General features: G+C 40.7%; 1 protein-coding gene across 1 annotated transcript in view; it reads left to right on the forward strand.

Annotated features, from left to right (window-relative positions):
• abca3b (ATP-binding cassette, sub-family A (ABC1), member 3b) overlaps positions 1–15,741 on the forward strand; it is a 32,229-nt gene extending 16,488 nt beyond the window's left edge. The window contains exons 11-31 of the mRNA XM_034219808.1: positions 1,460–1,606; positions 1,760–1,889; positions 1,979–2,133; positions 2,703–2,858; positions 2,962–3,172; positions 3,894–4,044; positions 4,490–4,588; positions 6,301–6,499; positions 6,808–7,114; positions 7,625–7,898; positions 8,418–8,622; positions 8,715–8,934; positions 9,676–9,837; positions 10,229–10,401; positions 10,850–10,984; positions 11,117–11,311; positions 11,435–11,622; positions 11,759–11,929; positions 12,457–12,653; positions 12,950–13,023; positions 13,426–15,741. Of these exons, the coding sequence (XP_034075699.1) occupies positions 1,460–1,606; positions 1,760–1,889; positions 1,979–2,133; positions 2,703–2,858; positions 2,962–3,172; positions 3,894–4,044; positions 4,490–4,588; positions 6,301–6,499; positions 6,808–7,114; positions 7,625–7,898; positions 8,418–8,622; positions 8,715–8,934; positions 9,676–9,837; positions 10,229–10,401; positions 10,850–10,984; positions 11,117–11,311; positions 11,435–11,622; positions 11,759–11,929; positions 12,457–12,653; positions 12,950–13,023; positions 13,426–13,557 (3,681 nt within the window). The 3' untranslated portion in view covers positions 13,558–15,741. The remainder of the gene's footprint in view (positions 1–1,459; positions 1,607–1,759; positions 1,890–1,978; positions 2,134–2,702; positions 2,859–2,961; positions 3,173–3,893; positions 4,045–4,489; positions 4,589–6,300; positions 6,500–6,807; positions 7,115–7,624; positions 7,899–8,417; positions 8,623–8,714; positions 8,935–9,675; positions 9,838–10,228; positions 10,402–10,849; positions 10,985–11,116; positions 11,312–11,434; positions 11,623–11,758; positions 11,930–12,456; positions 12,654–12,949; positions 13,024–13,425) is intronic.
• Positions 15,742–16,097: the final 356 nt, after the last annotated feature.

A 16,097-nucleotide genomic window follows, 5' to 3' on the forward strand; every position in this document is an offset into this window, starting at 1 on the left:
AAGCAACTCACTTATGCACACACACAATCACTTGGGAGTTTAACCAAATACAGCTGCTCTGGTGGGATGAAAGTATGAACAGATAATGCATTCACAGGCATTATAAACGTTCAGATAATTGCAGTTATCTGAACATAGTCTCAACCAAAAATAAAAAGGGGAAGTTGTGTAGTTAGGTTGGTTCTGTGATCATCTTCCGCAATAACAATAAGTGTTTTCATGTTTCAATGTAACACTTCAAACCCCAACTTGTGGGCTTTTATATGAACGGTTTTCTGAAATATCTTTGTCAGAGTTGGGTGTAGGAACTTTCAGATAGGGAATTTAGTGTTTATCTTTTTCTTATCTAAAGAAATTTTGATAAAACTACTCACTGAGCATGTTGTATGAAAAGTAGAGCAGCTATTCACAGTTTGCCTGAGTTCATATAACATATGGCAATAGCAAAACACATTGTAATACTTTAGACTTTTTCCTAACAAAAGATAAGATACAGCTTTGTTTTCTAAGAGGCAGACCAATTAACACATACTTTCTACTTCACCTATTAAAGCTATATGATACGTAATACTACAAGTGCAGAAATACTAGTGCATTTCAAGGACATGACCAGTGACGTGTTTGTTGAAATTCTTGAGTAATGCTAAACTGTCGCTAGCAGGATTTGAACCCGGGTCTGCCTTGGCTTTCATATTGTGGTTTACAGTTAAAGACACATTATCAGGTGGAGAATTGCTGCAAGTGGTTGGTGTTTGCCACTCAAAGCACCATCAGGTAGTTGCATGGTCGTGGTCATGGTCTCCTACTGAACATTGCCTCACATTAAGGAAATTGCTGCACTCAGTGGCTGTAATACTGTATAGTGACAGTGAATGGGACTGGAAATTTGAGGCCACCACATACAGTATCAGCCAGAGGAAGTCTTTGGGTTCAGATGACTAGAAAAACAGGAAACGTCTGAGTCTGTTCAGCCAACACAAATCGGGTTTATGTATATAACAATCATGAAATGGCGTTCTCACACAAGAACTCTTGACGCACGCAGAAAAATAAACAAACTCATGCTAACCCTTTTCCCAGTACTCAGGAATTCAACAGACTCCCATTGAAGGGTTAGATGGTGTGGATTAGACTTTGACGCACTTTATGTCCATTGTGGGTGTTCTCGGGTTCGTAGGTGACGGAGAAAGTGAAGCATTGACTCTGGTCTTACTTGGTCTAATTTCATGAATCATCTTATCACTCTGCTTCTCTTGTCCCACCCTGTTAATCATTTGCTTAATTGAAGAACGTATTAGAAATATATCAAGTGTGTGAAATACTTGACTTTTTTTTTAAAGATGTGAATACTAGAATTTTTGTATTCACTTTATAAAGATTTTTGATTAAGGCCTGTTTACCCCCTTCCTATCTATTCCTCACTTTTTCTCAATCCCCTCATGTGCCTCGTCTTCATCAGCCTTCATACTGGTGCAGCAGCCCCCGCATGGCTCTAGTGAATGAGAAAGAGGAAGAGGAGGATGCAGAGAAGGCTCTGAAAGGGGAGTTTATAGAGGAGGAGCCATCGGGACTTTTCTCGGGGATCAAGATAAAACACCTCGCTAAGGTGAGCAGTTACACATGACAGCATGTCCTCTAACTGTAAAAGGAGGCAGGTGGTGCTATTGTTCCAAACAACCTGATGTCATTAAATATTATTGAAAATAAGCATCAGGCTTCTCTGCTCAAATATAATTTTGTTGGTTTATTTGCTCGACAGGAATTCACGATGGGAAACAAGACACGGCAGGCTGTGCGGGATCTGACGTTGAACATGTTCGAGGGACAGATCACGGTGCTGCTCGGACACAACGGTGCTGGGAAGTCCACGACACTGTCCATGCTGACAGGTGACCAGCTGAATCACACCAGTGTAAACACAGTCAAACATAGATGCCACCTAACTAATGTGACCCAAACGGATTGTGTGTGTGTGTAGGACTGTATCCTCCCACCAGCGGCAGAGCCTATATCAACGGCTACGACATCTGCCAGGACATGGCTCTGATCCGCCACAGCCTCGGACTCTGTCCCCAGCATGACGTCCTGTTTGATAACCTCACCGTCAGTGAGCACCTGCTCTTCTACGCACAGGTACTCGCACAATCATGTACTAGTACACACTTAACCCGGCAGTGGCTCAGTCAGTAGGGGCTTGGACTGTGAGCCATAAGGTTGCCGGTTCAAGTCCACGAACAGACCTAAATATGGAGTGTGGACTGCTACTTGGAGAGGTACCAGTTCACCTCCTGGCCCCTGCCGTGGTGCCCTTGAGCAAGGCACCGGACAACCCCCTTCCCCCCCACTCCCATTGCTACCCGGGCGCTGTGCAGAGAACACATTTCACTGTGTGTGCTGTGTGCTCTGCATTTGTGACCATTACAGAGGGTTTCATCCTCCAATGCTATCTTCTTTCTATCTATTATACAAAAAAAAAACTGCAAATACACATTAGTTTATTATTATCCTGCTCATTCATAGTTGATAGATAAACTTACTGTGCTGTGTTCTCTTTATGTCTTTAGGTACACCTGTACACACTTATACATTTGCTCATCCATAAAAGCAACTTTCACAAAGTTTACAATTGCTTGTTTTTGTTTTCTAGAGGTATTAATTCAACTTTATTTTATAATTGGTGTTTTAATCTTCTCAATATCCAGCTGAAAGGCTTCTCCAGAGACAAGATTCCAGACGAGGTAGACCGCACCATCCGTATCCTGAACCTCGAAGATAAGCGCCACGCTCGCTCAAAGACCCTCTCCGGTGGCATGAAGAGAAAGCTCTCCATTGGTATTGCCCTCATTGGAGACTCCAAGGTGAAGAATGTCATGAGCATTATTCACATTCCTTCCTATTTATCCAATCCTTCCTTCATTGAACATGTCTCATCCCTTTATTTTCAATCTTATCTATCTTCAGGTGGTCATGTTGGATGAGCCCACATCAGGTATGGATCCGTCAGCTCGACGCGCCACCTGGGACCTCCTGCAGGGGGAGAAGAGGGGTCGCACCATCCTGCTCACCACACACTTCATGGACGAGGCTGACCTGCTCGGCGACCGCATCGCCATCATGGCAGGAGGAGAGCTGCAGTGCTGCGGGTCACCACTATTCCTTAAGAACAAATATGGTAAGAGTTGAGTGGAAATACTGTTGCAGCAGGAAGTCACTGACGGTAAGTAACCCAATGGATAGTAGGATTGTTAAAATACATCCATCCTTTTTTATTTAAATGTTATTATTTCTGTTTCAGCATGTGTGTGTGTGTGTGTGTGTGTGTGTGTGTGTGTGTGTGTGTGTGTGTGTGTGTGTGTGTGTGTGTGTGTGTGTGTGTGTGTGTGTGTGTGTGTGTGTGTGTGTGTGTGTGTGTGTGTGTGTGTGTGTGTGTGTGTGTGTGTGTGTGTGTGTGTGTGTGTGTGGTGTGTGTGTGTGTGTGTGTGTGTGTGTGTGTGATGTGTGTGTGTGTGTGTGTGTGTGTGGTGTGTGTGTGTGTGTGTGTGTGTGTGTGTGTGTGTGTGTGTGTGTGTGTGTGTGTGTGTGTGGTGTGTGTGTGTGTGTGTGTGTGTGTGTGTGTGTGTGTGTGTGTGTGGTGTGTGTGTGTGTGTGTGTGTGTGTGTGTGTGTGTGTGTGTGTGTGTGTGTGTGTGTGTGTGTGTGTGTGTGTGTGTGTGTGTGTGTGTGTGTGTGTGTAAGATTAGATGAAGTCACAAAGATATGTTTGAGATTCAATATGTAGGCTTGATATTACCGTTCTTGCTTCATATGGAAGCCTTGGACATTCAGGAGAGTTGAAAATACAACTTAATTATTAAAAGTGGGAACATTCATCATTGTGACATTGTTGCTCCCCAGGTGCTGGCTACCACATGGTGATAGTAAAGGACGCCCTTTGTAACGTGTCTGAGATCACCCGCATCGTCCACATGTACGTTCCCAACGCCACGCTGGAGAGCAGTGCGGGCGCCGAGCTCTCTTTCATCTTGCCCAAAGAAAGCACCAGCAGGTGAGTCAGACTGCTCTTTGTTCATGAGTAGAATACTCACAATAACACCGTGTGAAGTGGCTTTTAGAGTAGAAATACCACTGACCAGAAATCATACCTCCTGAACCTAGTGACAAACCTACACTGAGTACACCATTATAATAAATACAAAAAGAAGCCACATGGCTCCTTCAATCTTTGGCTCCGATCATCAAACTCTTTCTTTTCATAACAATATACACACAAACTGAAATCCCAACCTTTCTATTTCTTTTACCTTATTATCTGGATAGCTTTCTCCTTTTTATATCCTGAACGTCAACATTCTTCTATGTTAATTAATCGGACTCTGACTCCACAGTGACATTTATTGCTGTTCTATGATTGGATTTGTCCGCTTAACACTCATCAAGAGCTCATATTGTAATATTGAGTGATCTCATTCGTGTAATGTGTTTGCTCTCAGGTTTGAGCTGTTGTTTGCTGAGCTGGAGATGAACAGAGAAGAGCTGGGCATCGCCAGCTACGGAGCTTCAGTAACCACTATGGAAGAGGTTTTCCTCAGGTGGGAGAGATAGGATGATATGAAAAGTGATTGTGTCTTTCTAATTTTCAATAATGGTAGGATATGACCCAAAAATAACCTTTCGTTATTCTACGCGCATTGTCAATTTAAGTAGCAATTTAAACCAATGTACTAAAGCGAGAATGGTAATATATAAATCCTAAATATTGACTCACAAACATATCTTTGTGACATCATCTCATCTTATTTCTTTATGCAAATATACACACATTTTTTACATACATTCATACACAATTCCCTAAACTGACCTCTATTCCTTTTCCATTTTTGGGTTACAATTTTTTTAATTTGTATTCTCATTTGAATCTTACCATAACTATCACAATTAATACTTAAAGTGAAGGTGATATTTTATTTTGTTTTAATTATCTACACACTGTAAATAAAAGGGTTAAAAAAAAAAAGACAAACAGACACAATTGTAAACATGATTATATGAAACTGAAACAATTTTGACATGAAAAGGATGGATGTATTTTAACAATCCTACTATCCATTTGGTTACCGCTAGTGACTTCCTGCTGTAGCTAATAAGGGGGGATATTTGATTGCAAAAGAAAGTGGTTTCCATAATAAATCTATATCTAAAACTCATAGCTTATATATTGAGCCACATTGGTGTAATAATATACTGTATATATTTAATTCACATGAAACCAGTGCTATGGCTGATGTGTTCGCCTCGTTTTCTCACAGCTCTCAGTCCCAGGTGCCTGCTGTTAACTGAGCACTTATTTCTGCTTCCCTGTAGACTTTATATGTGTATCTGTGGCAACCAACAGGAGAGCATGTTCCCTGCAGACCGCTAACACTGCATGCTACTTCAATTAGCATGAACGTAGTCACTGTAATTGGTGCAGCCAAGAAAGTTGGCCTCATTATTTACAAGTCACCAAATGGTGACCTAAACGCAGTCAGTTAGTTCCGACCATTACCACCATTCACTGAACATCAAACGAGACACCAAGGGAAGCGTGTGTTTGAACATTTGGTCGTTTATCTACCTTCTGTTCTTCTGTATGTTGCAGCCAAATAAAACTCCCTCTCAGTTAGATATTAACACTGCTAATATTAAGGTGTTAGAAAATATATTACATTCTTTCAAATAAGTTGATAATGTCATTTTCTAATCCAGAACATCTGATGACCAAAGATTTAGCAGCCTAAGCGTATACACACTGGTAGCTTAAACACATTTTCTTTTGTTCATACTGTTGTTACTCCAATCCAGAGAACAGAGGTATAGAAAGAATAAACTGATAGACTCGTAGGTGACACAAAGGCAAATCATTTCTGGCTAGATGAAGGTGTGTATACAGAATGGATTTGTCCTTCTTTGCAGGTGCTTGATTACACGATGATTGAATTGTAACACCCAGAAATTGCTTTGTTTGCTAGCAGCCTAGTGTTTTTTTCACCTTACTGAACTGCTGAAAGGAAATCAAATATTTATCGTTGATGGATTTGAAGGACCTGACACAAAATAACTGCCTTAACAATTTTTATACACAATATACATGCGTTTTGGACACGTTTTGCTTCTGTGAATTCATCATGTAATGTTTCTAAAAAACAATTTTCCTTGTTAGTTGCTGCCAAAACTGAAGATGTCATATGTAAAGTCCCTTTTGTTGCTGTTATTTCAGTTTGTCTTAAGTTGAAAGATAACCATAGATAATTTGTTTGTTCAGAGTGGGAAAGTTAGTGGATTCTAGTTTGGACATCCAGGCCATCCAGCTGCCAGCGCTACAGTACCAACACGAGAGACGCTCCAATGACTGGACCGCCGATGACGCCAGCAGCACCAGCGGCATGACGGATGTCACTGACTTCACAGACAGCGGCACGCTCATCTCAGAGGACTGCTCCAACATCAAGCTGAACACTGGGGTGAGATAATATGGTACATTTGGGGAAATATGGGGCCCTTTTTTCAAATTTGTTAAGAGGATAAAGTTCCCAATCATTCCTCATTAAACTTTTGCATTTTGGAGGGATCCCAACACTGACATTTATTGTTTATTATTGACATTTTTGTTTTAGCTGACAAAGATTTGTTTACCTACTTTTGATACATGCTCTGATAGAATAACTGTATGCTGTTGAAAAAACCCAATAAACATAGAAGCAAACTTGGTCTATATCCCGCATTTCATTAATATGGCACACATTTAACATCTCCTTCCCTCCTCCATCAGGCCAGACTACACCTTCAACAGTTCTATGCCATGTTCTTAAAGAGGGCGCTGTACAGCTGGAGAAACTGGAAGGTGATGGTGGCTCAGTTCCTGGTCCCTTTAGTCTTCACCATGTTGGCCTTAGTTGTGGCACGCAGCTTGCCAAATCACAACAAGGCCCCTCAGCTGGGGCTGGCCCTCAGTCAGTACGGCCCCACCAGGGTTCCTGTGGCCCTGCCACCGGGGATGGGCCCCGTGGCCTCTGCCCTGGCAAACACATACAGCTCACAGCTCTCTGCCCAGCTTGGAAAGCTCGTCAACATCACAGGTGAGCATCGTGAGAGACAGGACCTTGCTTGACGACTAAGTTGAATATTTACTCACTGTGGAGGAAATTCTTAAGAGAAACTGATAAATGATTCATGGTTTTATATTTAATAAAGAAAGTCAATATCCAAGTAAAATCGATCTCAAATGCAGAAACAGAGCCACTTCATCCTCAGAGGATAGAGAGGTTCTGCTCCCAGAACACAGCTTATAGTCACACTATATAGAGAGAGTACAAACTGGTCTCCCCCATCAATTGCCTTAGGCATTATCTAATAATCCCCACCATTACACCATAAAACCCCCCAGTCCGTAACAATTTGCAAATCCACCTTTTGCCCTTCCTGAAAGGTCAATCCTAAATGTCTCTGTTAAACACATATAGGACTAAAACTACAATTTAACCGAGTAAAAGGCAATCGGAGTATAAAACATAATCTATATATGATTTTAATGATTATGGGAACATTTGAGACGACACTGACCGTATTCCCCTTTTGCTCCCCGTCAGACTTCACAGATTACGTCCTGACCCAGGCAGAGGAAGAAGGCGGCAGCTTTAATGAGCGCTGTGTGGTGGGTGCGGCTTTCCGTGGCAGCAGCAGCAAATATACCGAAGTGACGGCCTATTTCAACAACGCGGGCTACCATACACCCGCCACAGCCCTCATGTTGGTGGACAATGCTCTGTTCAAGCATCTAGCAGGGCCCAATGCTTCCATCCAGACGGGAAACTACCCAATGCCACGCAACATGTCTGAGACCGCCCAGAGTCAGCTCAGAGAGTGAGTAGACAGAAGGGAAAGGGAAAAGAGCTCTTAAGATTCATTCAAGATTCAAGGCTTCTATTTTAATGTTTACATAGATACACTGTAGATATGACAATGAAAATCTTAGGTCACAGGCTCCTCCAAAAGTGCAACACAATAAAACAGATAAAATAGTGCAAGTAAATTCAAATAAAATAGAATAGAAATAGTGCAAGAATAGTCTTTATACAAGTAATTTGAATATTGATATATATAAGTTGCAAACAGATGAATGTTATGGATGTTCTTTAAAAAGTTCAGTTGTTTAACAGTCTTATGGCCTGTGGGATAAACACAGTTAAAGGAAACACACTTTTTACTCATGCTATCAAATGTTTTTCATCAGTGTTCATGCTGATAAACAAAGGTTAGATTTAATAATTGAGTGTCTTTGTACTTCAGTAGTGCCTTGCTAGTTATTTCTCGCTTTATCTTTGACTTTCTTTTTAACAACCTCTTCCTCCTCATTTCTTAACGTTTTCCTCCAATCTGTAGGGGAAGAACCGGTTTCATCATTGCCATCAACCTGATGTACGGTATGGCCTCCCTGTCCAGCACGTTTGCCCTACTTCTCGTAACAGAGTCCTCTATCAAGTCCAAGCATGTACAGCAGGTCAGCGGTGTCTACCTGTCAAACTTCTGGTTCTCTGCCCTGCTGTGGGACCTGATCAACTTCCTGCTACCCTGCCTTCTCATGCTGGTCAGTATGACACCAGTGGTCCAGGCAGTATACATAAAAACTGATAAATGCTTTTTTACAGTCTCCTGTCCTAATGTGTTTTATTCTCTTAGGTGGTTTTTCAGGCATTCGGAGTCAAGGCTTTCACAGACAACTGCCACCTGGTAGATGTGTTGTTGTTACTGCTGCTGTATGGCTGGGCTGTTGTGCCTCTTATGTACCTGCTCAGCTTCCTCTTCTCCAGTGCAGCTACTGCCTACACCCGCCTCACTATCTTCAACATTATCTCTGGCACGGCCACCTTTCTGTCTGTCACCATTTTGGCCATCCCAGGTGAGAGGAGATACTTCCAGCAATGGTAGACGTTTAAAAGGAAATTACAGCAGTGGCATGAGTATTTCAAAGGACTACAAGAAAGCCCCAACTTTTCAGACAGCTGTGAAAAATACTCTTGAAGATGAGAAAGGCTTATCTGATTGTGCAAGTTTTCCCCTACATGATATTACTCAGAAAATGAGACAGTTATAGTTTGATTGATTACAGTATAATAATTTTTTTGCAGCAAAAACCATAACACGAGCCATCAGAAAGTGTGTAGGCCAACTAAGCTATTTACCTAGGCTAGGCTTACTTAGCTGTTTTTAAGCTCAACAAGACACTACAAAAACACTTGAAGTAACACGCGAGCTAAGCAACAATGGCTAAAGAGCACCCATAATGCAACAATCTTTAGGGTGATCTGATGTTGTGGCTGTGTAGATGTCTTGTCATCAAGTAAAATATAACCCCACTCTATCCAAATGTTCTTTCAATATAAAAAATGGGTTGCCATTGCTCGGGCCCTCATGTTTTGAGCTACTTTTAAGTATTGAAAAGCAATTGGCTGAAATACACTGCATTGCAGTGGGTGAATGGTAAAAAGGGAAAAAGCACTTGTCAACCCCTTCACAGATTTGGGTTCAGTTCCCAGCATTAGGGCTTCTGGCATGGCTGTGCCCTTTTTGAACACAAAATCAAATACATTTGTTCCCCTTTCCATCCCTGTCAATGATATCTTCTGAATTTATTTTCCAGAGTTACAAATGAAGCACCTGTCGTACTTGCTGGATAAGGTTTTCCTGATCTTCCCAAACTATTGCCTGGGCATGTCCTTCAGCCAGTTCTACCAGAACTACGAATTTATCACGTTCTGCAACTCCAGTCCACCATTCAGCTTGATAGCGTGTGAAATATGGAGTAAGTACTACCTAACTGCAGCCTCGGAGAGTCGGTGTTTGCCCTTGGTAAAGCGTATGCTTTTAGGAAAAACAATGTGGTCTACTATTACAAACATATATGGGGATAATGGTGGTGGTTCATCTTTATTGTGACAATAATTATATGAATAATAATGTACCTCAGGGTCAAAAGGTCAATCAGGATCATTATTTAATCACCCAGATCCAACAGAATTTCTTTATTTTCATTGCATTTTATGTCCCGACACATTCAAAACTGACAGCTTTACACATTTTTTTTAATCCAATTTCCCTGTCTTGAATCACTATAATAAACCCAAAGGAAATGATCATATTGTATGTACACCCTTCATATTTATGCCATAATAACATTGTTTTTGTGTTTCTAGACATTACCTTCCAGCCAAACTATTTCTCGATGAGTGAACCTGGTGTGGGACGCTTCGCCGTGGCCTTCGCGATACAGGGTTTAGTCTTCATTATTCTGCTGTTTGTCATCGAGATGCAGTGTGTCCGAACGCTCCGGCGATTCGTCACCTCCCTGTTCAGAAGACATAAACAGGTAGATGGATTATGTGAGCGGTGAACCAGGCAGTGATCGTCTTTTAAATAAATATATTGGGATTCAGTTTGTCAGACTTCGCTATCTATGGCCCTTTATGCATGTTTCATTATTGCGATTAATCGAGAAATGGATGGTTTTATTTAAAAGTTAGCTACAGCTCTCAATGCCTTTTTCTATAAAAAAGTTAGAATTGTGATTACAGTTTTAGCAGTCTATTTTTTTTTCATGAAATTAACGAAGCTTATCTTATCTTGTTTATGTATAAGTGTTTATTAATGTCTCCTTTTGTAGGCTACTACATAATAAACTATAACAACTGTATGTTTGATTTCCCCATGTACTAAGATATCTGTTTGTTCATTATCGATGCTTGAAGTTTTATCGTACCATAGTCACACAATGTCTTACTTCTTTTGTTGATTTTTTTTCTACCCATATGTGTTAGTTCGCTCATACAGAGGATGCAGCTCTGCTTCCGGAGGACAGGGATGTGGCTGAAGAGAGAAAGAGGGTCCTGGAGTGTCAGCCGGTGGTAGAGTCTATGGTCGGCAGCCCCCTCGTAATGCAGGAGCTCAGCAAGGTACGCAGCACAGGAGTTTTTCTCTCGCGTGATAACACAGCCTCAGTGTTTCAATATGTGTGACTCCTGAGGTGTGTGGCTTTGTGAGATATGACAATGTGGCACAGACCCACTGTTATCTCCCCTCCTCAGGTGTACAGCAGCGGGTCGACTCTTCTCGCTGTGGACCGGCTGTCTTTAGCTGTGGGGAAAGGGGAGTGTTTCGGCCTCTTGGGCTTCAATGGAGCAGGCAAGACCACGACTTTTAAGATGCTGACTGGTGATGAGACTGTGACCTCTGGGGATGCCTACATTGATGGATACAGCATCTTGAGGGACATTAAAAAGGTAAGAGCAGAAGGAGACAGAAGGAAAGGACGTACCTGGTAAATCAACCATCAATCGATAACCATGGGTTTTCTTTTTTAAAGGTCAATGATTTGATAGAAAACATTTATCTCTGGATTGCAGGTGCAGCAGCGCATTGGTTACTGCCCTCAGTTTGACGCCGTGTTGGACCACATGACAGGAAGAGAAACTCTGAGTATGTATTCAAGACTCAGAGGAATACCGGAGAGGTATGTGTCCGGCTGCGTGGAGAATGTCCTGAGGTCGCTGCTGCTGGAGCCTCATGCTGACAAACTGGTCCGCAGCTACAGGTATGGAGACTGAAGAAAATATCTCAGCCTTTTCTTCAATTTATTTTGTGTCACATGGTTCACATACTAGCCTGAAAGATGCCCTGTTTTGTTAAGAAGGTGCATGTAGATAATATGTCCTTATCAACTTGTGCAGTGGAGGTAACAAGAGGAAGCTGAGTGCAGGCATGGCTCTCATTGGTGGGCCTCCGGTCATCTTCCTGGACGAGCCTTCGACAGGGATGGACCCCGTGGCCAGGAGGCTGCTGTGGGACGCTGTGACACGCACACGGGAGTCTGGAAAGGCCATCATCATCACGTCTCATAGGTGAGCTTCACAGATGTATTAGATACTGACCTGATATTTAGAGCTAGTGGTCCTTTATTTGAGTATTTTCGTTTTTTGCTAATTCATACTTCTAAGCTTTCCTTCAGAAGAAAATATTCAGTGGTACAATAGGCATTCAGATAATTTACTTAAATAAATAAAACAATACAAAAACAACAGTAAACTATACTTAAAATCACTTTTAGCATTGATACTTCTTCCAACTAGACATAAAATAGATGCATCATAAATGATAATCCAGTTACATGATATAATAAACAATTACTGGCCTGTTTTTATGCATAATTACTTCTGGTACTTAAAGTATGTTTTGATACTAGTACTTGTACTGTAACATTTTTAATAATGAACTTTCAAAGTGTTATTACAATTTGGTTTTTCCAATGTTACCTAGATAAAACATCTGAATACATGCTCAGAGAGTTTGCATGCTACGTATTGATGCAGGAAAAGCAGAAAACATGACTACACCTTTAACCTGTCCCTCTGATATCTTCCCTCACCAGTATGGAGGAGTGTGAGGCTCTGTGCACCCGGCTGGCAGTGATGGTCAACGGGCAGTTCAAGTGCCTCGGGAGTCCCCAGCACCTGAAGAGCAAGTTCGGCAGTGGCTACACCCTGCTGGCCAAAGTACACATCGAGGCTGAGCTGGAGGACAGCGACCTGCAGCTTTTTAAAGACTTTATTGAAAGTACCTTCCCAGGTCAGAGGCTAACCATTACAATAACATCTAAACAAATGATTTACATTACTGTATAAAGGATACAATTCTGTATATGTGACCAACTTAACCATCAAATCTAAAAGACCATACATGTAATAATGTTTTATGATGAACAAAATGTATTATTGTAGCTGCTTTGAAAAGTATTGTTCTTCAATCGAACATGCAGATAAAATGATCTTCTGTTTTCTACGTTAAACAGTTGAGGGTGATTTACTGTCAAAGTAGTCTATAACAAAACTAATCTAATCCTGTGAATATTTCTCCCACCACAGGAAGTCAACTAAAGGATGAGCACCAGGGAATGGTGCACTATCATTTGACAGACAAAACACTATCCTGGGCACAGGTAACGGTTTTATACAGTTCTACTCTCTCTGCACTTGTGCTGTGTTAGCGCTCCCTCTAGTGGACTGAATAGTATATAGTATCCCTTAAATACCTAAGCTACAATTTGATAACCTCAATAAAAATGTTCAACCCCAGAAAATGTAAATGTTGAAAATACAGTTACAACAGCATGTAATTCTAAAAAGCATTAAAGCTAGCTTTCAAAAATGTGTTGGGAAAGTTAAGTCACTGTGTGTGAACACAAGGAGAAATAATGTCTATTTACTTGTTTTAATTGTCAGAAAAGGAAGACTGTAGCTTTAAATGTGATCATGGCAGAAAGGCTTAATAACACCAAAGATGCATCCATTTATCACTGCTTTCTTTTTTACCTCCTTCCCTATTCTCCACTCCCACACAGGTGTTTGGCACTTTGGAGGCAGCCAAAGAGAAGTATCAGATTGAAGACTACTGTGTGAGCCAGATATCACTGGAGCAGGTGTTCCTTAGCTTTGCCCAGTTTCAGCACTGCATAGAGTGTGGGAAGAAGTAAGTGGAGCCAGGATTCCGTCCATCCATTGTTCATTTTCTACAGTCGTGTGTGTGTGTGTGTGTGTGTGTGTGTGTGTAAGACCTGTGTGCACAGACCTGCTTTGTTAGCCTGCAGGTGTGTCCACAGACTGGAGCATGTTTTATCTCTGGCTCCATTTTTACCTTGACAAACAACACATACACAGACACACTGGTACCAGTGACATCAACAACCTTTACCATCGTATAACGTTGTTGTGTCTTTGTTGGGATATTCATGCTTTTCTTGTTGTGGGATGAGGAAGTGCTAGGATTGGTGTTTATGACTCCAAGAGGATCATTATTAAACCAAGTAAAGAACAAAAGTTCTGCACCTTTTTAGTGAGGTCAAAGTCAATGAGACCCCTCATTAGACAATACAACTCTGAATTCTGTGTGACAGGGTTTTTGTTGTGCGTTTGTGCACAGCTTGTCTTTCTTTTTGTTATTTATGATTGTATTTTATTGATTATATTTCCAATAATTGTGTGCTTTTTTCTGTGATCATCAATCACAAGAGTATGAACCACTCCATTTGATACGTGTATGAAATTGTTGCACACCTTTGCGCCTTATCTTACTATAATGAGGGTTTTTGTTTCTTTATATTGCCCAATACAAAATGCCTGGTTATCCTCAAGAGCCTCTTAATGTTGTTGCCAGTTGTAAATATTGTGATGTCTTCATGGTACTAAAAAAACACTTAATCATTCAGGCCAGAGCAGAACATTTTCTCATTTGAAGACTGTTTTGTGCACATTATTGAATGCATGCATACAATACGATGTACAGAGTGTGCATGCTACTGGAAGAGCAAAGAGCTGCTAGCGATTGCAAGAAGACCACCCTTATTATCCTCAGATGACATTTAGACCAGTCTGGGAACATTTGATTACGCCTCCATTGTAAGGTCTTGTGTGAACCATGTTTTGTTTGTTTCCTGCCAAACAAGTTACAGCAGCAGTGTGTAACCATATCCAGCCATTACAGTTTACACAAAAGCTATTTAGAAGGAAATCGTTGTGCGAAACTGGAGACTTTCTTCACAAGTTGCAGCAATGGAATGTGTTGACTTCAAATCACTTTGTAGGAAACTGCATGTGATTGGTTTAGGGCTGAAAATGGCATGACTGCAATGACCTTTGAGGTTTCTTTTCCCCCCTTTTCTGCAGCTATGCATTTCAATAGAAACTCCTGTCCAGAGAGTTCAGAGAGTTCAGAGAGCAAAACATGATCCCAGATTGTAGCCAGTTAATCTGTAAAACTCTGTAAATACCAAACTAACAGAATGTTAATGAGCAGTGGACAGACTTTACTGCTGTTCCCTCTTATTGTGTAATGCTGTTCCTTCAGGGAAACCAGAAAATGCAACAAAAAAGCCTAACAACCAACACATTCTGTTTTTATCTCCGCCAGATATTAAAATGATCTTCATCCTCTGCCTAAAAAAGATGCATGGGAAAAAATGATCTGTATAATGTTTGTACCTTTTCTTTTGTATGCTCCTATAAACCTTAATTCAGAGCGTGCCCAATTGATCACTGTCACAAAACCTTTTTCGAGAAGTTGTTACAATATGAGTATTCTGTAGGAATATTTAAAATACCTTCAAAGTTTCCTGCTTTTCACCCAGACCAATATTATAATTTGGGCTGAATTGTAAAATGACATTCCTACTCTAAAAACACTCTTACTTTCCAGAAGTGAGCTGAATGTAATTTACTGTCTTACCTGAAAGCAAAAGCAGTCAGTAATAAACTTTATTAACAGCTTCATATGATTTACAGAGATCTGTTTATATCACCAGATGTTTGTGTGAGAAGAAGACTAGAGACTGACATTCCAGAAAGACATGGATATGTGACTCATTGGTCTTTAAAGGAAATGATCCTCCTAATTGTGTTACATTTGGTGTGTTTATTTGCACTTCATTACATGTATGACTTGAATCAATTGCAATGTAAGATACGTCATTTGAGGAGAAATGGAAATGCTTGCGCTGCTGATATTGAATGATTAAGTTATGCTGAAAAACAGTGTATCATATTTTAAAAGGGAATTCACATTGTTGTTGTGTACTGTAGCCTACTGTACCATGAAACTGACCATGCCGACTGTATATGTATCGCTTTTAAATTAAATAATGCTCTATGCAAATGGTAGCAAATATCTGTGTCTGGTCACATTTTTCCTGAATCTGTTTACGGCTCGATACTAAAAGGCTCAATTATTAGTTTAAAGAAATAATAAATAGCAAAGCCGGAAAAGAAGTATATAATCAGAGGGAAACAAATCCAAATTACCGAGATTTAGTGTACATTTACGAAAGAATACCTTGAATATTGAGATAATAAAGTCATACATTTGCGTTAGAAACTAAAATGATCCTAGATAAAAGTAATTAATATACAATCATTTGTTTTTGAAGAACCACATTGCTTCACTTTCGATAAACTAATCAGACTAAGGTCACATGAGTTTTCCTTGGAATATTAGCCCCCTCTCCCGGCTCCTAATATGAAC

Source organism: Gymnodraco acuticeps, unplaced genomic scaffold (assembly GCF_902827175.1).
Source record: "Gymnodraco acuticeps unplaced genomic scaffold, fGymAcu1.1, whole genome shotgun sequence".
Lineage (NCBI taxonomy): Eukaryota > Metazoa > Chordata > Actinopteri > Perciformes > Bathydraconidae > Gymnodraco > Gymnodraco acuticeps.